The sequence below is a fragment of the Cyprinodon variegatus genome, unplaced genomic scaffold (genome assembly GCF_000732505.1).
Source record: "Cyprinodon variegatus isolate N-32 unplaced genomic scaffold, C_variegatus-1.0 Scaffold433, whole genome shotgun sequence".
Lineage (NCBI taxonomy): Eukaryota > Metazoa > Chordata > Actinopteri > Cyprinodontiformes > Cyprinodontidae > Cyprinodon > Cyprinodon variegatus.
The window spans coordinates 326,572-353,669 of NW_015150886.1; the positions used below are offsets into that span (position 1 = coordinate 326,572).

Here is a 27,098-nt window from a genome sequence, read left to right on the forward strand (position 1 = left end):
TTGAAACTACATAACCATGGATGAGGTAATAAATATAAAGTGATCTTGCATTTCTCTTACCACAGTCTGAACCATGTGTGGTCTTTGCATGCGTAAACTCTTGACTGTCTGGAAAACATCCAGAAGGCCTTCGGCTTTCACTCGCTCCAAAATGTTGCTCAATGCAATAAAGGTACCGGTCCGTCCCGCTCCAGCACTGTAAACACAAGGTGCAAAATTCATAGCAGCAATGTCTCAAAATAAAAACACCAGAAGTTTCCTTTTATCTAATTTTTTTTTCCCATCACCTGTCTTACTAGCTTAGAGGAAGCGGTACCAAACTTTAAGATTTGCTCTACAACAGTGGGATGTCCCTATAATGAGATTTGCCTCTGTTGCATTCAGAAGAACTGCTTTTCTCTCATATTTGATAACAGTTGTTATAAAAAAATATGTTCAAAAGGAATCCACAAAAACAGATTTTTTTGAATGCATGTATCTCATAGTGCTCCGATTTAAATGAAACTATTTGACTAATCTCAAAAATCAGAAAACCTAAAAATAATCCAGATTTATTTGATTTTGAAATAAATAAATCCATTATACTTTAAATAGGAAGTGATTGCTTTCACTTTTTAAAATTATGTTTTCTTTAAGCTTAAATGTGAAAACAGCATAGAGTTATCTATGACAGAGAGTTGACATTTCCTGTCATATTTCTTAAAGTTCTCCTCTGATTGGTCAATCAGCATCTCACAAAGACTCCTCCTCCAGAACGCCATGACTACAGAGAAATGGAAAGAACCAAATTCAGAAACAAGTCTTGCACGAGATGCCTGATCAACTGCCCAAGGCTCATTTGTGATTAGGACGCAACTAATGATTATTTTGCAAATCGATTAATCTGTCAATTATTTTTTCGATTAATAATCAGAGCCAAAGATTCCTTCAATAGTACTTTTTATGAAATGAAATCAGGTGAAACTCAAACTTTTCCACTTGAGGAGTTCTGGATAGAGCATATTGTCAGACACATTTTTTTTTTATCTTAAATGCAAAATGTTTTTATATTTTATTACGGTCTTGGTATAAATACTGTTCTTAGTTTTAGAGCCTATACTCCAGTTAGCAATTAACTGATTACTAAATTAGTTTGATGAATATCTCAATAATCAATTAATCATGATTTATCCAATCAATTGTTTTCGACCTGGTTGTGATTAATGTTTTTGTTCGTTCTATATAATAAATATTTTTAGAACCACATTGTATGGTTCCAAATCCAAAATGTGAAACCCTCTTATATCCAAAAGCCTAAACAGACCAGTATTATTTCTGTTGCAGTGACCCAAGGCAGAGTTATCTGTTGTTGGAGCAGTCATATCTAAAAGACAGTGACAGAACTGATGGAAACATAGAGCAGAAATGTAACTTAGTTCTGAGAAAATGAAAAGACAGTTTAAGCAGTCTTTCTTGTTCTGACCCTTGAACTTTTAGTGATGAAGGCTGATTAAACTTGATTTCAAAACCCTGCTTTCTCTCCTCAGATTAGCGTTAAATATCATAAAGCAAAGTTAAGAATAAATAAATAATTAGGTAATAAATTAGAAGATTATTACTGAAAAATTAGTCTTTTTTGTATTAATTAATTAATGTTTTAGTTTTTTTTGCAACCTGGATGAAATATATAGTGTTTCAATTGAGGCAAGACAGATCTTAATTAATCCATCTCATAAATTTGTCAACTCAAAAATCATTTAACAGGAGGCAAAGAATTCAACCTTCAGAGTTAAAATCGTGGCCCCAATTAATAAGGCTTATTATAAAGCTACAATTAACAAAACGTTGATTGAAATAGAAATGTATCGAAATGTGTCAGAAATGTAAATATTTCAGTTTCTTTACAGCATATTTAACATTCAGCTCATCTGTTTTCTATTTGACTTAAAAAGTTAGAAGGAGTAAAGGTGACCTTTATGTAATGGCACTAGTAATTATCCCCACTTAAAGAGAGGCTAATCCAAACGCCAACACTAATCAGTTTGGAAGCTCAGTATTTGACTGAGTCAATGTTTACAATGATGGTGGGATGGAGAGATGGAGATGTGTGTGGGGTGGGGAGTGAGTGAGTGCGAGAGTGATGTGCAACTTGGAAGAGAAAGTGTAGAGAGACGTTGGGGATTGCAGCGGGTTAGCCCCATTCCCCTGAGAGCGGGAAAAAAGCTTTAAAAAGCCCCTCCTAGACAAGCGGTGATGAAGGAATAGAGGCAAGTGATGACACCATTTCCTGTCGTTAGCTCATCTTATCAGATTAATCATAGTGGGAGTCAGAGGAGATTTCACTTTGAGAGGTTTTAATTGACTGTGAATCAGTGGATTGGATCAATCCCATCGGGGTATGCTGCCTTAGAATCACTTCACCTGAAGCTAGGTTCTGATCAAAGCGTTCACAGCTAAGTCTTTATAAGGGATCACATAAATGGTTTAGGCATAGAATGCTGGGTCTACATAGAAAATATACAACTTATTGTAGCAGACATTTGTATCAACAAGAAAAAAAAGCAATCTTTAAAATCAAAAGTCCATATCAGGATAATAAACATACTAAAAGCATGCAGGGGTCAAAGAGCGTTCAGTTCTCATTAGAAGTTCTTCACCTGCAGTGTACCACTATGGGACGGTTTCCAGACTGCTGCTGCTGCCTCTGCACAGCAGCAATAATGTCAATCATCCCTCTTCCTTCGCCTGGTATTCCAATCTCAGGCCATCCATGGAAGTGGATGTGCCGGACATGTTGTGACTTTTTTTCCTGTGAAAAATGTGAAAGCTTTAGGTATTTTTCCTCATATGTTTTGAAATAATAAAATATTAAGACTTATATTATTGAGCAATATGACGCACTGGTTTGTAGGTGAGACTCATATCTCTGCGAGTGAAGGTTTCACAGCGTGTTTCTCCCTTCAACTCCACTGTGTAATCTCCAAATGTTATACTGCCCTCTGATGGCCAATACTGGAAGCACTTTTCCTGGAAAAAAAAAGGAATACCCTTAAACTACAAGTAACATATTTTTATAACATTTATTTTTCATTTCTGATAGATTCATTTATTTATTTGAAGGCAAACAAAGGTTAAACTATTCAATTCTTTTTCTCAAGACTAATTAATTTAAAAATGCATCCTAACTGGGGAAAAGGTCAAACACCCCTACCTCATGCCCTAGTCTATCATATCATCTATGTAACTCCTATGCTAAAACAAACAAACAAAAAATATAAGACGATACACTTATTTTAGTTATCTACCAGTCATTGGTCTAAGTAAAGCGCCGAGCTGAAGATGTCTGAGGGATTTCTTGGGTATACTGCCTGGGTTAGTTCATCATACAAGTTTCCCATGACACCAAAAACAGGACTTTATTCAGACATTTCTGTTTTTTAACTCAGGGGTGAGCTGGTCAAGGCCAGTTGGAGTAGAGCACTGCAAGGCCATGACACTTCCAACTCCATGTATCACAGTTAACAATAAGACTCCTTGCCTGGAAGGTCATATTGGGTTTCCATGAAGCATGTCCTTTGCCCTGCTAATTTGAGATTTCATTAATGCAAAGAGGAATTCATTATCTGATTTTTTTTTAAAATATATATATAAATATATATATAACATTTACAATTTCTTAAAAAGCAAAGTTCCTGGGATTTTTAGTTGCTTTTTTTGTAATCCCTGATTCATCTTACACTTGGGCAGTACCATTTTGAGTGTACAGACATGTAGTTTCATGTCAAAAGTGGGATGACCCTACTGTATGTCCTGTGAGGACAGTTTAGGAGAGTAAGATCTTCCAGACAGCATTTAGAGGGACATTGCTTGGACAGCCTGAACTGGGCATAGTTTTCAGAATGGATAATAGCTGATTTCAAATTTGTTTGAGATGTCTTCACATCCATCAAAATATTTATAAAATGCTACAGTCTATTTTATGCAGGCCTCGGACAGCTATTTAATGTCACTATGATCTTCCCTCATGACTTGCATTCTTATATCATAACTTGACAAATCTCTTTTAAACTGCTGAGTAATGGCTGATCATGTGCACCTGGTGTAACACTGGGGCGCCTTCAGTTAAATTTGTCTGATTGGTTAAATGACATTTTACAAAGACTTTCTAAAGGGTATTTAGTTTAAATTTCCTTTACTCATGGTCCTTGTATAATTCAAATGAATTTAAAATCCACATAAACAAATGTGTAAGAAAAGCACAGTCTGTCTTATGTAAGTAGATATCTTAAGTGTGAGACACAAAAAGCCTACAGTACATATCAAAGAAATACATGCAAAACCATGAAGATAATAATATAAAAAGGAACATAAAATGTGCAGATTTGTTTCTCTTCAACACACTGTACCTGCTCCCTTTCTTTGAGCTCAGTGAGCATAACGATTGAGTGACACCTCCACTCCCACACCATCCTCCAGAAGTCCTCCACAGTGTGAGACAGGGGGCCCTGGGTCGCGATAAAATAGTCCTTCTGCCTGTAGCCCTGGAGGGCGGATCATCCGGTAAACAAGACTTGAGAGTGCAGCAAACCATAATATTTTGCATTGTTTGCAATGGAAACAATGAGCTTTATTTATACTTTTTATGGGAAATCTATACAAGAGGTTGGAAGGGAGCGCTTACATCAATAAAGGAGGCATTGATGTAGTCGGTGAACTCCTGTCCTCTTTTGACTGAGAGTATTACTCGGTTGAAATCATCTGCAGGGAGAAAAAGGAAAAATAAATTTTCCACAAGCGATTTATAATAAGAATAGCAGTTTCAAATAACTGTTTATAGAATAAAATGTAAATATGATTATTAAATCCATAACCCCCCCCAAAAAAAATAAAACAACAAAAAAACCAAATCCAGATTTGAATATCCTGGATCTGGCTGACATGAACTGATTTGACAGATATTCTTGTACAACTGGTAGTGTGGTGCTTTGATGTTACTTGGATATGATGTAGTGTGAAACCATCCAGAGCATAAAAGCAGCCCTTACACGGGATGATCTGAAGCACACGGTTCTTCCTCATGTTCGCTGGAAGATTCCCGGTCCTCATGTTCTCCTTCATAATGCGAACGCTGGTCAGCTTCTGATGGGAGAAAACACATTCAAACTGGTGTGATCAAAAACTTTTATGTAATCAGCATAATGTAACCCAATGTCATTAAACATGGGCTTTTAATATTCTAAAGCAGACAATGGCTGAATAATGTTAGCAACTAAAGGAACTGAGGCTGGACAAAAACATGACTTTTTGGTAAAGGGGGGAAAAAAAAGAAAGTAGGAACTGGAGTAATTCTGCTCAGTTTGCAATGAGCCGTGGAGGATTGGGCATCAAAGCTAAAACAAACTCAAGACGGCAGATGGTGGTGCATTATAAAGTTTCAACTGATCCAAAACATTCTTATTTATGATTTTGCAGCCAAAAGCTGCACCCTGGGCAACATTTCCATGATAATATAACAGTGTAGGTTGCAGGGCGATGGGCGACAATTCATTCTTCACTGAAACGTTTTAACAGGGAGCATCTTCCTTCGTACCCTGAATTCCTCCTCCAGGCCCAGCCTGTCGTGGGGAGCCCTAGTGTTGTGAAGCCTTTGCAGATGGCCCTCCAGAGAGCATACATCTAGCTCAGTGTCTCCGTACAGATAGTGCTCCAATAGAGCCTGGTAGATAAAGGAGTACTGCATCTGAGGAGGAACAGATCAGAAGACATAACAGGAGCCGATTTAGTTTTGCTGAACTATTTTTCTCTATTTTTGGCACCACAGAACATGGCTGTTTCCCAAGTTTTCTGGTTGAGTGCGATCGGAGCTGTTGGCACACGGTGCAGCGAGTCGGACAGTGTCCACACTTACGTCTGTCTGGATGAGCTGACAGCGTTGCTCTCGTATTCTGCTCACAAAGCCAAAGACGTCCACTCGCTGCTCCGTGTACATCATGTCAATCATGCTATCAATGACAATGAAAGTTCCTGTCCTCCCCACTCCGGCGCTGTGAAAAACACAAACAAGGGAAATGTAAGAAAAACATGTAACATGCAAAAACCTTCACATCACCTCATAAAAGCATATTTACAGCCTTAGCATTTTATTTTTTTCAGGCTACTAACAGTAACTCTGCTATATTCTGTCCAGATTTTATGTGCTAGACAAATAAAGTAGAGCATAATAAAAGGAGTGGCATTCCATTCTGCTCCTGCATAGTTTTCATAAGGTTTACCTTGTGTTTCTCTATCATATAAAATCCCAATAAAACATGGAGGTAAGCTAACCACTGTAAGCAGCATTATTCTGCTTTTATTTAAAAAATCTGCTTACTTTAGAGCTATAGTCATAGAACTAGGAAACCCCGTACTGTGAACAAAGTAGTCAGTTGTTACCAGCAGCGAGCATATGTAGAAATGCTTCGCCTCTGAAGTCCAAACACAACACTAATAGATTTACAAGGGTCATTTGGGCAAACTGCACCTCTGGGAGCATAGAGGCTGGATTCCACAGTGGGTTGTTGAGCTTCGGCAGGGTGGGCCCCATTCATAAAGACAACACCTGTTGCAGCAGTTGCTACAGTCAGCTGCAGAATTTCTTTGGTGGGAGTTACACTAATTATTCAAACAAATACGATACTAAAGTATTTAGATCAAGTCATTTTATTTAAATCTTTCTATAATAGACCTGAATCTAATTCCATATTTTAACTTAAATCAGTGAATCATTTTCTTTGAGTATTTTTAATTAAGGCCTTCTGTTATACCTGCAGTGCACAACAACAGGTCCAGCATATGACGGATTGACAGCTTTGACCTTCTTAAGAAATTTGAGCATTCCGATTGGTGTGAATGGCACCCCAAAGTCTGGCCAGCTGGTAAAGTGGAGCTGGGTGACCAGCCGAGGAGCTCGGACTCCATCGCTGCCCTGCTGCAGAACACAAGCACACATGAGATAGGGCAGTGTATAAATAAATCAGGTAAAGCAGTTTAACTATAAACTCCTAACTATTTAAAAAAATAATCCTAAATTTGCATTTGGTCTTTTTTTTTCTCGCTCTGCTTTCAGGGAAACAATGTAATTATCAAACAGCATTTTCTCCCTTTAGCCCACTCCCAGGAGAGCATCGATTCACTCTTTGGTTGCTTGGTTTTCAGACAGCTAAATGTGAAAGCACCCGTTACAGAACTACAACACACTCATCCTTTTTCTTTTCTTTTTTTTTTTTTTTGAGTCAGAGAGGATTTCTGAGCCTGTCTGGCTTCAGACGGAGAAGGAACAAAGTGAATTTTGAAACGTAAAAGTTTCATAGCACACCGAGCAGACATCCAGCTTGGCAATCAAAAAGAGGGGAGAGGATTACACACACATTTTACGTGCATGGTTTTCTTAGGATCAAGTAGCAATAAACGCAGTGTTGTTTATCGTTTGTTAAAATATACTTACTTATTGATGATATATCCTGTTTCTACTGTCTGTATGCTTTTTAATGTGTAATGTCTAAAATATACATTTTCCAGCCAGGAAACGTTCCTATTCTAGTTCACTGCAGCTTAGTTTTGCATAAAGAAGTATTTTACACCACATGCCAACATCTGTATAAAGAAAAAAAATGTTTTAAATATTTACTAATTAAATGCTTTCCTAACTTTTTTTTAGCACTGTACCATATATTTGAGAAACAGCTTGTAAAACATTATTCTTAACTGCTGGTGATTGGTTCAGATGACATGACATTTAATTCTTTTATTCTCACTTACATACTGAACACAGAACTTCCTGATGGTGTAGTCCACCAGCACCACCACGTCTTCAGTCGCCACGCGGATATTTCCATACATCCAGCAGCCTTTTTCTGGCCAGTACTGAAAGCATTTCTCCTACAGGATCATAAAATAAGCAGATAATTTTGAACTTGTTATAGATGCAGTCATGTTTATTAATCAAGGCAGCATCAGTACAGTTAGGCAATGTGTCGTAACGCTTAACGACGCAATACAAACCCATCACTAATTAGGCCTTTTATGAAATCAGGAAAACGTCTAAATTATCGCTGTTGATTGGTTCCATTGTAAATTGCATTATTTCCATTTATCGAAAAAAAAAAAAAAAAACAGCTATTGGACTACCAAAGTGCTAACATCCTTAAGAACAGCGTGTTTTATTTGGCTTTCAGGAGGTACACCAAAACAAATCAGTACATAAATAAAAACTGGAGGATGAGGGGTGCAACTAACAATTATTTTACAAAATCGATTAATCTGCTGATTATTTTGCTGACTAACTTACAGAAACAGAAATTGGTCTGATTTTAAGACTGAAAGACCTTGAAAAAAAGGGGGCCCTAATCACACTATTTATGTCTGACAATGTAACTAATAATACCAACAACTCATCATTTTCCTTTCTCCTTCACAATTATGCCTTGCTCTATACGTTGGTTTGCTCTATATGTTTTCTTACTTTGCTACAAAAATAAAAAAAGGTTTGTAGAAAAGTGAAAAAAGATAAAGGCTATGAATATTTACTTTATTAAAGCATTGTTTATCTGTATTTTTTCAAATCCAATTGAAAGGCAGCCTGACGGTCGATAAGTTCTTCACAGTGACGTTTTAACCCATTAACTTGATCCTCTAATTATCATGAAGCCTCTCAGGATCTTATCAACAATTACTTCATCATTGATCCCCACCGCCTCTATTTTGCCCAATCAAACTCGCTTTTCTGAGCACTCAATTATCCTTTTAAGGCTGAATTTAATTTCAATGCTAAGTGATCCTGCAGGGTGACACTTCTGCATGGATTCCCATTTAGAAGAGGGGGTCAAATAAAAGGTAATCAGCACTTTGGCTGACAAGAAAACAGAAAAAAGTCTCGTACATTTATGATAATTAAATCTGAAGAAAATACCTCCTTTCTTTCTTTCAAATTTGTCAGCATCACTATAGTTGAGGTTTTCTGCTCCCAAATCATTCGCCAGAAATCAGCCACAGTCTCAGGTTTGGGGCCTAAAACAGAATCAGGAGAAATATTTTAAAAAGTTATTATGGGTCAGAAACTCAAAATACTGAAACACGATTAAATGTCCCTTTACCTTGAGCTGCGATGAATTTGTTCTTCTCTTTATATCCCTGTGTAACAAATTAAGACTATGAGTTGATTGAGAGAATGGTTATACTGATTAAAAGCTTCTTGGATAAAATACTTACATCTATATAAGAGGCGTTTATGTAGTCTGAGCATTGATGACCATCGACCTGACTAAGCACCACCCTTGAATGATCATCTGAAACAGAGAGAAGAAATAAAGAGAAGTAAGTTTTATTTCTGCCACTACACTGCCTTTCCTCTTGATTTACCCATCAATAAACCCGCAACTGAACACATACTAGATCATCACTCACATGGTAAAATGTTTGGGTATCTGTTTTTCTCTCTGTTGTGATCCCTGCTCGCCTCCTCAAAGGACCCGTGGTGGTAGTAACATGGCAGTGACTACAGGAAAAAATCCAGTATTCATATAATAAAAAAGCCACAGGTACAAATTCTTCTAACAAAATATTTTATAGTTATTTTCCCCCCATACTTGATATATGATTCCACAAAAAAAAAAAAAAAAATACACAGCAAATTTAGTTACATTGAACTCCTCTCTGAAGAGCTTGCCGTCGTCAGCGGAACGTATCCGGTACTCCTCCTCCAGCGAGTCCAGAGGGATGGGGAAGTATCTCTTGGACGGCGAGGGAGATCTTGGGAGTAGGACCACTGTCTGCTCTCCTGTGTGTGGAGGAATATATGGCGGTCAGACAGCAGACCTCTCCCAGTAGACAACATTACAAGCTCTCGCAGCACCTGCATAAACAAGCCTGACGACTATTAAGATTTCCTACCTCTGTGGGGACATGACAGAAATGATTTCTGGAGTCATAAACTTGGTGATTCGGCTCAAAACCATCTCGGCTCGGAATTTGGCATTTCCGCACATTTATTTTCCACTTGAAGAAAAGTTTATGTGGCTCCCTACGTGCCATGAAACCTAAGAATCCCCCTCCACCCCATCCTAACTTCTCTAGCTTTGGCTCATGAGCCTTCCTTTGTTCATAAAGAGTTAGAATTTACAAGTGAAATAAAAGAGGGAGTAAAAAAGAAAATAGATGCATTATATTTTCATGCTCTGGTAGTTATTTTGAGTGCAGCAGGAGTACCTTGTTCCTCCAAGAAGCCATTTGGAATCTTCTTATCCACTGATGTGATTATGGCTTTCCTGTGGTTTTTAAACCTGTAACGTTAGAAAGAGGCAGAAATAAAAACCTGATGAAGGGAGCCAAGCTCAGCCAAAACAGTGGCCACAGAGGACTATTAAGCACATAAGATAAGGCACGAAGATAAAGAAATATGAACCATCTCAGAGACGTAAAGCTGTTCCTCCTCATGCTGTCGCTTTGGACTGTGAAGCCTCAGTTGACCTAACTGGTTTTGTACGCTGCCTTCCCTAAAGAACAGCTGTTTGCCCGTAAGCCACTGCTCTCCGCCTGTTTAACCCCCCCGACCCCCAAACAATAAGACTCTGACCCATTCAGTCTTATTCTTCAAAAAAGGGATATAGGGAGAAAGGTAACTATGTTTGTTTACCTCAGACAGTAAATGGTGAGCAGGACAACAATGATAAGAAGCAGGGATATGATTAACGTGGATGGCAGGACATGAGCACCCTGCTGGGTGGGGTTTTCTGCAGAAAAAAAAAAAAACAGTGACACATGTTATTTCAATTCAAAACACTTAAACCTAATGTTATTTCAGCTGTGCCTGATTGTCGAACAACTATGGAAAACCTGATGCTGTATAAATCAGTTCCAACCTCGGAAAGTAAAAATAAAAAAAACATTGAAGCTTTTTTACAACTTAAGAAACTTTTGCATTATAGATTCCCATAAATAACTTGCAACGAGTTAATTATTCTAATAACATTTAGAACAACTTAAGCACTGACTGCGTGATGATTAGATGCAGGGTCCCATCCCATATACTTGATTTTAGTATAAAGGATTTGTTAGTTGGTCTCTCTTTCTTTTAGTATTTTTTGCTGATAATAACAGCTTGTAATACCTTATAGACTTTTTCAGTACCAAAAGCTAAAACAGAAAATATTTCCAAATAATTTATTTGGTTCTTTATTTTTAATGGTCTTTCTCGACATGGATCTTTAATCTTTTTTTTACGATAATATAAATGTAGAGCATTAATAATTATATAATTATGTGTTGAAAACAAATGAAACATTTTATATCTAATTGAGCTAGTTCCAGGTCTTAAATGGCCAGATTGCATTACAGATTGCACTTTTTGACTAAGTCCATTTTTACTGAGCATGGACAGAGAGAGAAATAGGGAGTTTTATGAGTGCTGCAGAGATAAACAATGTTCAGGAGGGGCCCCAGAGCCCCAGAGCTTAAACAATAATTTATACAGTTGACATTTGTTTTGAAATGTATGACAACCAATGTAGTTGCAGTTTTTAAGACTTGTCAGAGTGAAAGAGTCATCTTACCCTTAATAAGCTGTATAAAGATGTAATGCATTTTTTGTCTTTTTGAAAAACAATTCACAAGAATGATCAGTTCTGTGACAGTGAGCCTCAAATCATCTTTTCGTATACACAGGGATCCAATACATTTTTCAGACACTCTCAGGTTTTGCTTTCAACTCAATTTGAGAGTTTCAACAGGGTTTTTATTTTCTGGATATTCCACATATCATTAAAAACTCAATAATATACTAATTAAATTGGCTTCTAATTTTCCAGTGAGTCAAAGGGACCATTTCACTCCTTTTGTGCATCTGAACACTTGTCAAACCTAGAGGAATCAACCTATACCTAAATATTCTTTCAATCATATTTTATAATCTATCATAAATTTCAACTGTTTAAAGAAGTAAAAGAAAGAAAAAATAACATAATCTGGATTAGGTTTATTTGAGAGAAAAAAGACAAAGTTAATAATCAACAAATAAAAAAAAACAAAAAAACATTTGGATTAACTGATTGTAAGTATTGCAGCAAAACATAAAAATGAACAAATAGAGCTTAGTGCAGAATTACAGGGGATATTTGAGAAAATCAAAAATCAATTTAGGATTCTTCTATAAAAGATAATTATGCTTATTGTTACATGATCTGGAGAATGATTGATCAATTTATCTAACAGAAAAATATACTTTATTTCTAAAAGCTTAGCAGAAGTAGATGTGCTCTCTAATGTTCTACCTGTAGTTTGGTTGTCATGAGATGAATTATTGATGGCGTTAAGGGATCCAATCAGGAACAACACCATTGTGGCTGCAGAAAAAGAACAAGACAGAAGGCTTATTAACCAAAGAAACTTTTGTTTCATCCTGCAATTTTATATATCAACCACTAGAAGGAGCCAAAGTAATATAAAAGTCATCTGTGTCTTGGTGCAACACAAACAGGGCAGAGATGAGAGCCTTGCTTTGATGTGGCTTGAGAGTGATATGTGTGAGTTTGTCTGCAGAGCATTTAGAGTGCTTCAGGGAAATCTAGTTGCAGTCGTGTTCTGTCAGGCCAACTTGAAAGTGAAGCATCAAATAACCTAAAATTCACATCAAACCAGGAAAGAGGCTTTAACCCACAGGTGACAGTAACCATGTCCTCTGCAGACCCTGTGAAGCTGAGCTTCAGTGTTCCTTGTTACAACCAATTTTATTTTGCCCTTTGTTCTTTGATGTACTGGAACTGTACCGGAACCTACTTTTAGACAATAACTCTATGTCAGTATGTGCTGGGCCCTTATTAATGCAACATAATCTTAAGTGATAAAAAAAAAAATATACCGGTATATATATTTTTATTAATTTATCTACAAGGGAAATTGTTCCTAAGGTTTCATGGCTCTTGTATCTCATACTGTCACTTTCTGAATCTGGATGTGATTTTATCTAGTTACAAAATGTTAAAGAATTTTAACCTTTATAAGTTTCCATTCTTGTTTTTTTGTTACACCTAAATGTTTTAGATCAACAAATTAATCATAATATCAGAAGATAATCAAATAAATGTAAAATGCTGGTGTCAAATAATGGTTTTTCTTATTAAGGAAAAATATTTAATTTCTGCTTCACCTAAAATCACTAAGAACCTATCTGAAGGTTGTGATTTAGGCTTAATAAGCTAAAAGAACAACACATCATCCCCTAATTCAAGAACTAATGGGAAACTTTTAAGATTCTTAAATCTGTAAAAGGATACAGAGTAATAACTAAGAACACCGGTAAACTATATACAGAGAAGAGATAGACAATACATGGATTAATTTGTCTGATATTTTGTTTGGGTTTTTTATATCGTATCTGCCCATAGAAGCATGCAATGGCTAATTCATTATTACATTCAGCTGGCAGGCCTTGAGGTCATGTAAGGCACAAGCATTGCCACTTCATCCATTTGCTTTCTATCATGAATGATTTTTAAATAAATGTTTCTTTTTTTTTGTTTAAATTAAAACTTGTGTAACACTTGTTATCATCTTGTCATTTTAATCATGCAAATGTAGGAAGAAAAACCTATATCAGCTTAAAAAATTAGGCCAAAGATATCTGCCGTACATATCTAGGATCAATTAGACAGACGACAATTACCTATTGGTCCATCTCTAATTTAGATTAATTATCTCCAAATGTAGAAAGCTTGTAAAAGTAGTCAAACATACAAGGAGAGGCAGACCTTTGCTCTGTCACATACATTATGCAAAGAGTGTTCCATAAATAAAAATTGGCTATTACATTATCCTTGGGTCTTTTTTAATTAAGAAAGGGCAACACTGATTATTTTTAGACATATTTTTTTTGTGTACGTTCTGTTCTCTAATAGGAAATGTATGAAATCAAACCATAAATTGGGCAAATGTGGCTAATCTGGCTTAATGTCTGTTGTTTAGCAAAAGGTCAAGGACCGAGTGTCCTAAATTATTCTCTGTTCCATGTTGGCTTCTCGTTATACAGGCCAAAAGACGAGATGGAATAAATCATTGGCTCAATTTATTTCTTGTGGAAATGGGTCATCTGGGGGCCTAATTTGTGATATTTTAGAAAATCTTTTACATACCGTCCCGGGGGGATACATATAAAAATATTGCCCTGAAGCTTTTGTAGATAATAGAACTACAGTCTGTAATAATGCCCTAAAATGTTCCAAAAACAAACTGTGTCCACATAAATAAATGTTTCTGGATGTATTCAAATAATAGTGGTTTCTGCTGCCATCACAAAATGCACAATACAAAAGCTGCTATTACTCAAAGAACAATTTGTTTTCGCTGTTTACATATACAAGAAAAAGTAAAGTTGCATACTCTTAGATGAGCCACTTTGCAAAGCATGCAGCTCCAACACCTGCTTCCTATTCACTCCTCAAACAGTGGGCAAGTCACAACTACTGATTTAGCCCAATGCTACCGTACAGTTCAATGCAGCAAGGCATGCTGTACATGTGGGTCACACACAGGCCACTGTGCATCTGTTATGTTTTTGGCTACTAAATTATATATAATATGTGAAGAAATGAGTAAATAAATGGGAACTAAATATATGCCAAGCACAGTTATCTCCTACTGTTAGATGCAGTTAAATTAGAAGATGATATGGCATAAATGTGCTGCAATTTTTATCAGGGTATTTAGGAAGAAAAAGAGACATCAAGTTTGAGTGTTGATGAGGAAAAGCTTTTGTTACGCAAAGAGGAGAAATGCAACTTTTGTCATTTGTGCAGAAAACATACATGTCACAGAGATAAAAAGGAGAAGGAAACTCAAGTTTCTTGTTTGCTGAAAAAAACAGACTGATATAGAAGTTATAGATTAGCAGAAGTACATAAAGCTACCGTGCATTTTAAGTATAAAGTAAAGTATAAAGTATCATTTATAATTTAAAGTATAAATTCAAGTATAAATACCTCATTAATCTTCATCATTGAGTCATGTTAAAATCCAACATGTTTATATTTTACAGTTGGACATTTTGTGATAGTACAAAACAAAGTCATAAATAACTGTGGAGGAAAATGTAAACATGAATTTAAAAATATTAATAAATAAAAATCTGAAAAGTCTGATGCTCTCTGGTGATAACTGAACCTAAATATCATAATGCAAAAACTATATATGGCAGGTGAGGAATGCATCATCACAATGGTGAAACATGTTGTTCACACCATTATGGTACAGATTTTTATTTGAGTAGAGAAAATAGAAGATAGTCTTGATGGGATGATGGATAGTGCGAAATATAGGACATTCCTTTGAAGAAACTCTCTTGGAAAGGGGAAAAATATTTTAGACTGATCCAGTTTCCAGCAGGACAACCATCTTAAATATACAACCAGATCAATATTGGGATGTTGTAAATCGAAGCATTATAATGCATTAGAAAGGGTCCAGTCAAAGTACAAAGCCTAATGTACTTAAGACACCGTCGCATGACTTGAAAATAGCCGTTTAAAAGATGTTAACCCACCAATCTGACTGACCTAGTGTTTCACAAAGAAGAATGGGCAAAAATTTCAGTCGCCAAATTTGCAAATGCGTGCCTGCTGATTCACGTGCAAGGTATATATGCAGATGTATATAAAATCAATCCATCCATCCATCCATCCATGACTTATCTAAGACAGGATGATAAAGTTCTCAGTTTCAGAAGAGATAAAAAACACCCTTACCCAAGCAACATTCCTATTAGGGGAATCTCAAAAGGTCAAAAGATCAGAAGGTTTATGTAGTTTATCTTTTAATGTCTGGGTTTGCTTAGAAAACTTGAAAGGGAAAAAAACCCCTCTAAAACAGAAAGGACATGATGCAACTTCACCAGGTACTCAAAACCATTTCAAGCTAATTTCCTTGGCTGCAAAGATCTCTTTCTACTGTATGTCTCTAACATTGAGCCCTGTTATAAAGAGCAAGCTTAATTTTAATAACCTACTCGTACACAGAATCTTTTTTTGTGATGTGTAAATCTCATGCCAATAGGGTTAGGATCAGAAACTATATGGACCAGTAAATTAACATCTCCTCCCCACATAATTGCCACCTTCATGTGATGGAGGAGACTGGGTATGCAATTAATTTTTCAGTTAGTGTTTTCTGTCCCCAGTAAGGTCTACCATGACCAATTAGCCCCAAGAGAGAGATTGGCAAACCTTGTTCCAAATAGAGAAACTGGAACACTCCCTTGCAAAAGGAAATAAAGGATGGGCATTGTTGAGGTTAATATTAAGAAGCCACAACAAGCCTCTTCAACCGGAGACACCACTAGGGAGAGATGCTGTGGATTGTTGTATGAGAAGGGCAGCAGGTGAAAATTAGAGCCTTGACATGCTGAAGCATTTGAAAGGGCATTACTTTCTCCAAACTCAACAAATCATAACTTAAGTTTCATTTATTGAACCTTGCATCGTGTCATCCATCTAATGCCCAATCTGGAAATGCAAAACTCCTTGGTCAACCTCTTTGGCTATTGATTATTTAAAGCTGATGCAATCTTCTCTGAAAGGCATCATGAGTTAAAGATAATTTTGTGACACGACATAAAATATGCAGTACCCACAGGAACAGATGGTGTTGCAGCAAACTTAATGATTTATACAGGAAACCTGTCAGATCCAAATATTCATGCATCCGGCCTGGTTTCGCGTCCACGTGTTTATTATCTAAACATTCGCACCAAGCTAGAGAGGAACTCACATTTTGGATATTTTGTGTGTGTCATGCCTCTACAGTTTTCACAACTGTGCATCTCTTTCTGGCATACTTGTTAATATACACCCACTCAACACAACTACTTCTCTCTCCATGTATGAACAACAAATCTTAAGAGTTTCTTGGAGAGTTAGGCATAGTTTAATTCAGTCTAAAGATCCACATAAGGCTACAACAAATGCAACCCAGTCCAGAAATACATAACAGAACAATATATAGATGCACATTCCTGACAAATACATATACTGGTAGTTTAAGGCACATCCTAACACAGAGAGTTGGCATGCAGTACTGTCCCTGACTTGTTCCTCTTCAAAGTAAGGTCTCTATAGATCTTGAAAATGCATGTATTTATAAAACATTCAGATACTTCCATCAATAAACCATATAGAGGTCATGTAGTGGTGACTTTTTCAGTTGTGATCCCTGCTCTGCAACAAGACAGGTGATGCTGAAGAAGAGCACTAGTACAGGTTTCTATATTCCAATGCTACATAAAGGATAACGTATACAGTATATGTATGTGTAACACCATCAACAACATTTTCTGACAGCAGCAAAATATATCAAACAAGCAGAAACATCCAGACAGACAAGCTTTTTTACAGATCAGTCTTGCTTCAAAGACTGATATTCATTGAATATATGTTTTGTTTGGAACACAAAGAGATTTAACAAAAATCATATTTTCTGTTGTTTTCAGCGAACTGAGGAGCAAAAGCATCAGGTGGGGGAAAAAAGATAGATGCAAGATATATCCAGCTCTATTGATGTCAAGTACAAGTAAGGTTCAAACAGAAAGTGTGGTGGCAGAGTGGACGGTGTGAAGGAAGAGGGAACGAGGTGGACATTTCTAGAATTTATGTAGAAAAAGCAGGTTTAAAATCTATAAAATATAGAATGAGTCTGTTTGGGATTTTAGTTATCTCCAAACGTTTGTTATTGTTATCTCAATTAAAGGAATACAGCTGAATAAGTGAGAAAATAAATATGTAAATAGGATGAAAAAACAAGTCACTTACAGTTTCAATAAAACCTCCGTGACCCGTCACTCCATAGCAACTATTGGGAACCAGCTGCTGTCTTGCTGATTTACCGAGGTGTCCTTTTCTCAATCTTCATCACATCCTGGAAGTTATCCGTATCAAATGGAAATGAAGAGATGAGCCGGGATATTTGCAGCTCTGAATGATCTTCAAAGTTCTTCTAGCTTTAGATTGCCATTAAGACAGAGAACATCATAAAAACCTGGGGACAAAAAAAAAAAAAAAAAAATACAATTATAGGAAACATAGAAATGAACCACAAGAACTATTTTGGAAATTATGCACCACATTGTCTCAAACTTGAAATAGTAAGTTATAAAAATAACCAATTCTTCAAAATGTGGGAATGGGTTATGAAATTTTTCATTGCCACGGCTCCCCAAGCATAATTATTTTCCCGTTGGGGACCCCTTTTGCAAACTAACAGACAATGCTACAAAATATGTAAACGAAAAACATTCTTAGACTGTGTTCTTACTTTTATTCAAATCAAATTAGCACTGCAGGTGTTTGAACAGAAAATCAACATTGTACTATATTATCACTTAAAAAACATTTTAAATCTTGAAAAGAATATAAAAAAAGAAAATAATCTCTCTGAAAAGTGTGTGTAGAGGGATGGCTTAATGTCTATCATTGACATAAAATGTATCATTACTTGTAGAATCGCTCTGTATTTCCTATGGATTTCCTTTAAATTTGAAAACCCTCCTTAACTCGCTAATATCAGTAGGAAGGAGGCATCAGACAAGTTGGTTGTCGTAAAAGGGAAAAAGCACCTGAATGGCCTGCTGGTGGGATGGTCCCTTCTTACATGGTTAGAATAGAGAAGAATCTCAATTTTCCACAATCTCAATTTTCCATGTTTTCATATAAATAAAAGCAAACAATTTGTTTAATTTCTAATCAAGGCCACAACTACAGTTCTATCTGTTTTTATGTTGTATGGTTATTGTTGTGTGCCAATGTATACCTGATCTCTCCAAACATTACAGCCATGAGGCCTTATCTATAATGATATTAAATAATATATGGTTTTACTCTTTTTTTCAAAGTTTTTATCTTTAGCTTAGAGTTCTAAACCTATAGGGTCCAACTGGATTTTATTGAGCGGTTTCAGAGTAAAGGGTGCTGAATTTAAAAGTATGTCACACTTCGAGAGTTAGAAAAACACCTATCGTCTTACAGTATTCAATACCACAGTTATTATTTTTTTTTATCTAATGAAATTAGTGGGGTTTGTAGATTCACTAAGACAAAATGTGGAACATTTTTAACAATTAGATTTTAAAGTGCTTGTTTTTAAAACATTATCTAAGATGAAACAAATAATCATTATTAAGTTTGTAGAGTCTGTGAGAAAGCAGGCTTAGCCCTTCACCAGAATGAGGAATAAAAGAATAGTAGGTGATGGAACACTGTAGAATTAGGGATGTAAACAAATAATAAACTTATGATTAATTGTCAGTAAAGGGTTTCATCCATCCATCCATCCATCCATTTTCTTACACGCTTGTCCCGAGTGGGGTCGCGAGGGGTACTGGTGCCTATCTCCAGCAGTCAATGGGCGAGAGGCAGGGTCAGTAAAGGGTTTATGATATGATTTTGTTTCTAGATCTAATTAAAAATGTCAATTATCTGTTGTAATGTTAGTGTCATCCAGTAGAGGGCAGTTCTGTATATTCTTAAGCACAGCCTAATAGTCATTTGCAAGAAAAGTAATGCCAGTGGAGAAACTAAAAACATTTCAGGATTATTTACTCTTGCTGTGTTCGATTTTGGCGGCTGCATCCTCCGAAGGACCAATCCTACCTGGCTTTGAAAATAAGGAGGCCTGAAGAGTTCAGCTATAGAATCAAATAGGTAAAGCCTTCCCCAGCTGTCCCCACCCCTCAATCATCGTAATCACTGTCGCCTAGCAACTGTGACGCTTTACAAACAAAGCATGCAAAGAATGGATGCAGAACCTTTAATTACTGACCTGTGTGCTGATTTAATTATTGAGGAGCTTCAGCAGCAGTACCGTTGTTTCAAATATCAGATTCAGCCAAACCCATTTGCAGAGGGACAGATAAAACCTTTCAGTACACCAAACATTAACTACCCATTTAAATGAACAATTTTCATTCATTTAAAAGGAAATTATTACCATACTTGTATCATGTTAGGCTGTACTAACAATATTAACCACTGTTCCATTTTTCCTCTGAGCCAGAGCAGCCAATGTTCTGTCAGATCAGCATACCCCGTCAGCCCAGCATACCCATAGTCGATACGCGAGATGTCAGATATGCATACGTTTCACACTATAAGTGGAAGGAAGTCTACTAGGCTACGTTATTTATGTGTGACATGATAAACAAAAACTTGTTGCTAAAGGTAAACACACAAACTTACAAGACTAGCAATCCGAAAGTCAAGTAGGCTAGTTCATTCATGTGTAATGTAATAAACATAAAAGGTTTAGTCCAAGGTAAACAGGATTTAAAGCTAAACTGCTTTAAACACAGACAGCCTCGCTTTTTGTGTTTGCTACTTCCCATCCTGATGTAGCAGCTAACCTGTCAATTGTCATACAATGGATAAATGTATGCTGATCTAAACAGGCTGATCTGCAAACGTAACAAGTTTAAATGTCCCTTTCTGCATGAGGGCACATGCTTATTACTATTGGTATGCTGGTCTAATGGGGTATGCTGATCTGACAGAACAACGCCTTGCTTAGACTCACAATGAATCATGGGATACCCTAGGACATGAAGAATACACCAGACCCGTCCTTCCAAATGGGCAAAAAGAAGGCTACATATATCGGCCGCATAGGAAGGCGCCTTCCAATCCGGACAGGCAGCGCCGCGCTATGACGTAATCGGCCGACGAATCTGGCCTTCAGAGGACGCAGCTGCTGGATTTGAACACAGCAACAGTTTTAACAATGATGCACTTTTGTTAGTAAATAAAAATACTAAAATAAAAATACAGTAGAGTTGTCACAATACTAAACTTTTCAACTCAATACCGATACTAAGGATAAAAACAACGACTCCAAAATTTATTTTTTCATGAATAAACAAAATACAATAAATAGATAAATAAATACAATAAACAATATTTTGAGGTTGTATGCTGTGCACAATATTAAGCAAGCTTGATCAAAAAAACTTATAAAATTAAAATTAAGTGTTCCTTCCTTGGCTATGCTTTACACACATAACAATGACACTAGCCAAACCAGTTATAAAATAATTCTCAGTAGCTGCACCTGTTACAGAAAAAAGCATTTTCCTCTAATCTGCGCATAAAATCAATGACTGTTTAGGTGCCACTGGTGGTAGCACTGTATCGATACTTTTCAAAATGAGTATTGTATCCGGATACAACTTTTCAGTATCAATACTTTTTTGAGTATCGATACTTTTGACAACCCTATTCAACAGATCTTAAGCTATCACCTAAGTAGCGCCTATTTGAAAATGCTGCATTGCTGAATATTAAAACTTCTCTGCTGTGCTCTGAACGTGAGAATATGATGATAGAAACATTGAGGGTATTACACAGAGCATTTTTAACATGATAGAAAAAGACATGCTAACTATAAACACTGTAGGTGGACAAGGTTTTGTTATTTAAAGCACTTAATAGAGCCAAGTTTTAACATTTCTCTGGAATCCACCAGAATTCACCCACTTAAAAGCTATGCTAATGGCACAAAGTCTCTTCCGAGACTGATGGCGGAATTAGGCAAAACCCAGAGAGCTTTAACACAGTTAGCTTTCACTTTATTGAAATGAAGTGGTACTGTAAATAGTGTGGGAGCATGTTAGAGTGAAATAACCTCTCTATATTTACATCTCTGTACATTGAAAATCATTAGGGTTTCACATTTATTCATATTTTTTATTAAGTAACCTACGGTTTCTGGTTTTTTATATCTTATAAGTAAATGTAATAATGTGTAAGATTTTTTTGTTTATTTGGTCAGTGTCTAATATAGATGGCACAATAAATTATTAAAATATAAGGATATACTATCTTTCCTTATTCAGGATATTGTAAAAAAAAAATACTTAGCCCTTTATGCTATGGAAAAATCCTCTTGATTCAAGGAAAATGGCTTCTAATCAGTTAATCCTCATATGACTAATAAGATCAAGTAAGAGTACGTGAATTAGTAGAGTAATCGAGATGACTCAACTGACCTGAGCAGTGGGAAAGAGAATTAATTAACTTAAAAATACGTAAAAAGCACCAATTTCCCCTGTCTGAAAACAGCTTTTCCAAGTTTTTAAAAAATGTACCTTTGGCAGTGGGGTGTATGTACTGTAAGAGAGTTTCCATTGAAAGCATCTAATCAAACTTCATACTGCTCAAGAGATCATTTAAAAAAGTCATAGCAGAATTCTTGACTCAAGGTTTAGTACTTCTGCTATTAACACATTTTTTCATTTGTCAGACACAAAATGTACGTTTTTTGTTACTCATTGGGGTATATAATGTGCCAGATCATGTGGATATCATCCCAGAAGAAAATTAGCCCTATAAACAACAGGGACATTAAGAATGTCAGTGGGTTTATTTTTACACAACTTTAAACACCAGTAATAATATCAAGAACGGAATGTGCTTTAATGCGTAAACGAATGCCACTGTTATGGATTTCAATTTAGATGTTTCATTTTGCCAAAATGTAAGCATTAACACCTTTAGCTTTTTACTATCAGTCATTATTATGATTAATAATATGTGTAAAATGGGTTTTTATGTAATTTACAGCAGGAAAATCACATCTTAAACATAAACACTGTTAAAACTTTGGGATGGGGTGCATAGTAGGAAGCATCCAGAACTCTGGCACATCAAAACAAAAAGTCAGAGGATTTCTTAAAAAATAAGGCCTCTATGCTCCATCCCTGTGGAATGGGACAAACCTAAGTCATGCTCATTTAGAAAAAATAAGCAGGGCCTAGAATCCCAGTATATCCAGTATAATAAAATAAAGCAAATATACTATTGTATAGCTGATTTGCACCTCTTAAAAAGAAACAAAATCTATATATTTAAAAGTTGTGAAAGTCCAAAGGAGAAAACTGTGCTTTTGTTAGAGATAAATAAAAACTATTCTTACTAGCATTCCTTTAACTGAAAATAAAATCTTAATATGAGGTTCAAATGTGCACAATGAAATATACAAATGCTAGAGACTGAAGAGTTCAATATGTGAAGACCCTCACAGTGATACTGGACTGTTATGTTGAAAACATTATGTCAAAAAGCCCCATAGCACAGCTGTTTTTTGAAGCAGACCAAGAAAAAAAAAAAACATGAACCTAACTTAATCTGTCAATGAAATATGATTTGCACTTTTAAAAGAGCAAAATAGTGATGCTTAAGCCTTTTTCTGGTTGTAAGAAAAATCTAGCCTCTTGTTGCAACTCCAGGCTATTTTGTGGACTTGGCTCTAATTCTAAGACCAAGACAGTTACTCAGAGGGTTTAGGGAATTTTAACACTGCAAAATATTGATTAAAAGTGGTGATAAAGTACATAATACCATACTGTAGCAATAAAATCCTTCGGAAAGCAATATGTTGTATTCTTTTGAATGTTACAGTAATAAGTCTACTGTGATCTAACCTGTGTCTGTGGCAGGTTAAGAAGAAATTACAAATATGTATTTCTGCAGCTATTTCACTAATCTAAAGTAATTTATTAGACTTTAATTAACGTTCCAAACGAAATTAGTTCTGACAGTTCAATCAAAAAGGAAGCCAAGCTTATATTATCCCTGTTGTTATTCATTACAGGAAAAATATCTTTCTGTCTGCCCTTTCGATTGACTAAAAAGAAAAATATTGAGATTATTAAAATTTTATCTGAGTGCAGGTATCATCCAGCCCACCCAAAATAGACAGCATTAAGTGCTATAGAGCTCCATAGCTATGATGTGAATACGTGGTCAGCTTGTTTTTCAGGATTATTCTACATATGAGCTGCCTCAGCCAAATTATAAATAATCCGTGCACAAAAAAAATGGGTGTTGCTCATTGTCAGCCTAAAACATGAATATTGAGGTCATGACCTAAAATAACCATAAATGCTGTGATATTTATCACTGATGCTCAGCGATTAGGGAGGAGATTTACACTACTTAGGTTAAAGGGCGTATGACAAGATATTCTAGAGCCAGAAAACATTAATTACAAATCATGTCTACCTTGTTATCGGCCAGTTAGATAAGCAGACACACAGACAAACAAAACAGACAAAGAGAATGAAATTGTATAGATTATGATAAAAATCCTCTCAGAAAATACACTGAGAATGTACTTGAACAAAAAATGCTATTATGGTAAGCCTAAATGTATCTGTTATGTTCCCTGCTGTTTTGCTGACTGAAGACACAGAGAAACAATTGTTTCTTACTCTTGTAACTTTCCACCGACGCAAAATCTAAACCTTGGCTAAATAGTCCACAGCATCCAGTGTGTGGGAGCAGTGCCTTGAAAAGTGCGCTTCATAATAAGCAGCTATCCTGTCGTGGGAAAATTCAATTTTATCCACGCGAGCTAGGAGGATGAGAAAAGTAATCTCCAGCCTCCAGTTTGAGGACTCTGAAAATGACACTTCTGGGACACAATAGGTGAAACCGGGGACAGGAGATGATAATCATTGCAATTACAGCCTCACTTGTTCAGCTGCAGCTCAGCCAAGGATAAAGGAGTAAGCTTCTTTCCTGGGATTCACTGCAAATGGTATTATGTGCAAAACTGAACATAAAAACAATCCTCAGCAGTACACATATGAAACTACTGTTAAGTTTAAGTTACAGACATCGTTTTGAACAACTCCCACACTAAATTGTGCAGATTGTATATATATAACCCTGCTTTCTGTGGTTTCAGTCATGGCAATGTGTGCTCCCTGTTAAACTGTAGTAGTTTTCGATAAGCTGCTTTGTTTGCCGGATCACAGAATGACAACAGACACTTCCTCTTTTGATCGAGAGCAGTGTTTCGCCACAAATATACTTGCAAAACCCTTCTGTGCCACAATAAGCATCTAAAGTTGATAAGCGTGAGATATATTTGTGCATTTCAGCACTGTTGCAGTCACTTTCTAAAATAAATAACATATCTGTTTAAGAACAAAGCTCACACTTGCAGTTGCATAGATACATATTTTACTGATACACCAATTTATTCAAATGATCTAAAGCAAAAGTTTTACAATACAAAGACTCGATTTATTTATTTATTGTTGCTAATGTAAAGTAACAAAGTTAAATGCCTATGCTGCATCTAAAGCCTAACACCTAACAAAAATATATAAACCAAATATCTGCTTTGACAAGTCAACTATAGAGCAGCTAACACATTTTACCAAAGGAAGTGTTAATGTCAGCTGCTTACTGTAATGAGACTTTATTCAGATTAATCAGCTCTGACTGATGACTTGCTAGTTGTGTTATGTTATATGAAAAGCATACAGTAATGATCAAAATAACAAGAAAAAAGGCTATAAATATTTGCCACTATGTATACTGTAATACATCTTTACATGAGGTTGAGGTTTTGCTTGTTAACTACTAAAAACATCAAGAACCTCTAAATAATTCTTTATTTTTCTTTAAATAATATCAACTCAAAACTAAATCAAATTTTTTTTTATGTGAGACGTCTATTCTATTGAAAAACATATTCTATTCAAACTTAAAGAAAACCTCTTAGAATGCCTTTACAGTACGTTCTGTCAGATTACCAATATGCTAACCTTGTTATTTCACTGAGGATGCTGAAATATCTCCCCCAAGAAAAGTATCTTGCATCTTTTGTCTAAATATAGGATGAGAACTCCCTCCAGGGTATATTGTAACTGTCTCAATATTCTGAGGTAATTTGACAATTAACATCAGCTTTTAATAGGCCACTCAATCAAGAAAGAAGCTGATATGTAGGTTATTGTGAATCAGGTTATGGTCAATGGGCAAAATAATTCAAGCCTGTAATAAATGCTATTTAAATAATTGCTTTATGTGTTAGGCAGGAAAGTGACATTTTGTTCTTAAAGTTGTTAGAAGCAGAAACAAATTAGTTATGTTGCGATCGCTGCTGTTTTTTAGGGTGTTTTCTCAAGGTCTGACCTACTGTACCTGATTAGCTGCTGTAGATCAAATTGCTAAAAAGGTTATTGCTGGTTGTGGTATAAAAGTATCAGAAAAGTGCAAGACAGTTTGTTGCATGAGCTGTTGCAGTAAGAGTGTCAATACTAACTCTTGCTAACAACTGAAACGACAATAACATGACCATTAGGGCTGAAACAATGAATCAGATTAATCGTGATTTTGGCAAAGCAAGACATTTACAGCAGTAATTATTCTGAAATTGTACAAATATATGTAAATATTGTGCATATAAGATAAATAAAAACATTTTTGTCAGTCAATCTGCCCTATCCAGAACTCCTCAAGTGGAAAGTTTTATTTTCACTTGGTTTAATTGCGTAAAAAATCTTCTTTTTGCTTTCTGTTCATTAATCGATTAATCGAAAAAATAAGATGAATCACCTTAAATAATCGTTATTTGCAGCCCTAATGAGCACTACAACTTAATAGTAAAACAATAGAAAAGGATTACTTGGACAATGTTTTGCTGGCAAACCTTGGACATTGCTTTTCTCTTGGAAGTTACCTTGTCATGTCCAAACAATATATATGTTATTCTATATTATGTTCCAATTAAAGTGTTTAGCATTAATAATAATAACTGGAAGAAGAAATACGATTGTCAATGCAAAATGACAAAGCTGTGAAAAAATGTTACCCCCCTTACAGATTCCTTCAATTTATTTATTTATTTTTTTGTCACAGTTAAACATAATCCAAAATGTTACTTCAGAAATATATTATTTTTATGATTTCATTTTCTAGGGAAATAAACTGTCCACATCTGGCCCCTAAACTAAAAACTCTGTATAAACTTTGAAAAAAAAAAAGAAAAAAAAAACAATTCCCATTTAGAATTTCTAATACCTGTCAATAAGACCTTTAGAAGCTACAAGATATTTGTGGACCTGTCCTTCTTGCATATTTTATTTTATAAATTACAACAACACCAAAGGTTTTCCATAGAAGAGATCTTTGGAGGTACAGAATCTTTAAACAGATGCTGTCCACATTTTGACTTTTTTTTTATCTTTCTCATTTAGATTTTTTTCTTTAATTAAAGCTACAGTGTGTAATTTTCAGCGACATCTAACGTCCAGACTGCAGACC

At 35.7% G+C, this 27,098-nt stretch overlaps 1 protein-coding gene across 2 annotated transcripts in view; it reads right to left on the reverse strand.

Annotated features, from left to right (window-relative positions):
- LOC107093583 (receptor-type tyrosine-protein phosphatase epsilon-like) overlaps nt 1-27,098 on the reverse strand; it is a 34,015-nt gene that overhangs the window by 3,522 nt on the left and 3,395 nt on the right. Inside the window, exons 2-20 of one of the 2 annotated variants that reach the window (XM_015388738.1) lie at nt 17,805-18,030; nt 12,282-12,353; nt 10,649-10,745; nt 10,222-10,295; nt 9,657-9,793; nt 9,421-9,511; nt 9,226-9,302; nt 9,111-9,147; nt 8,927-9,024; nt 7,777-7,896; nt 6,783-6,946; nt 5,888-6,023; nt 5,570-5,719; nt 5,025-5,118; nt 4,661-4,737; nt 4,386-4,520; nt 2,881-3,006; nt 2,637-2,788; nt 61-196 (exon numbers count right to left, since the gene is read on the reverse strand). In XM_015388738.1, the coding sequence (XP_015244224.1) occupies nt 61-196; nt 2,637-2,788; nt 2,881-3,006; nt 4,386-4,520; nt 4,661-4,737; nt 5,025-5,118; nt 5,570-5,719; nt 5,888-6,023; nt 6,783-6,946; nt 7,777-7,896; nt 8,927-9,024; nt 9,111-9,147; nt 9,226-9,302; nt 9,421-9,511; nt 9,657-9,793; nt 10,222-10,295; nt 10,649-10,745; nt 12,282-12,348 (1,968 nt within the window). In that variant the 5' untranslated portion in view covers nt 12,349-12,353; nt 17,805-18,030. Of the gene's footprint in view, nt 1-60; nt 197-2,636; nt 2,789-2,880; nt 3,007-4,385; nt 4,521-4,660; nt 4,738-5,024; nt 5,119-5,569; nt 5,720-5,887; nt 6,024-6,782; nt 6,947-7,776; nt 7,897-8,926; nt 9,025-9,110; nt 9,148-9,225; nt 9,303-9,420; nt 9,512-9,656; nt 9,794-10,221; nt 10,296-10,417; nt 10,456-10,648; nt 10,746-12,281; nt 12,354-17,804; nt 18,031-27,098 lie in introns of those variants that run through there. The other variant, XM_015388739.1, reaches the window with a different exon arrangement.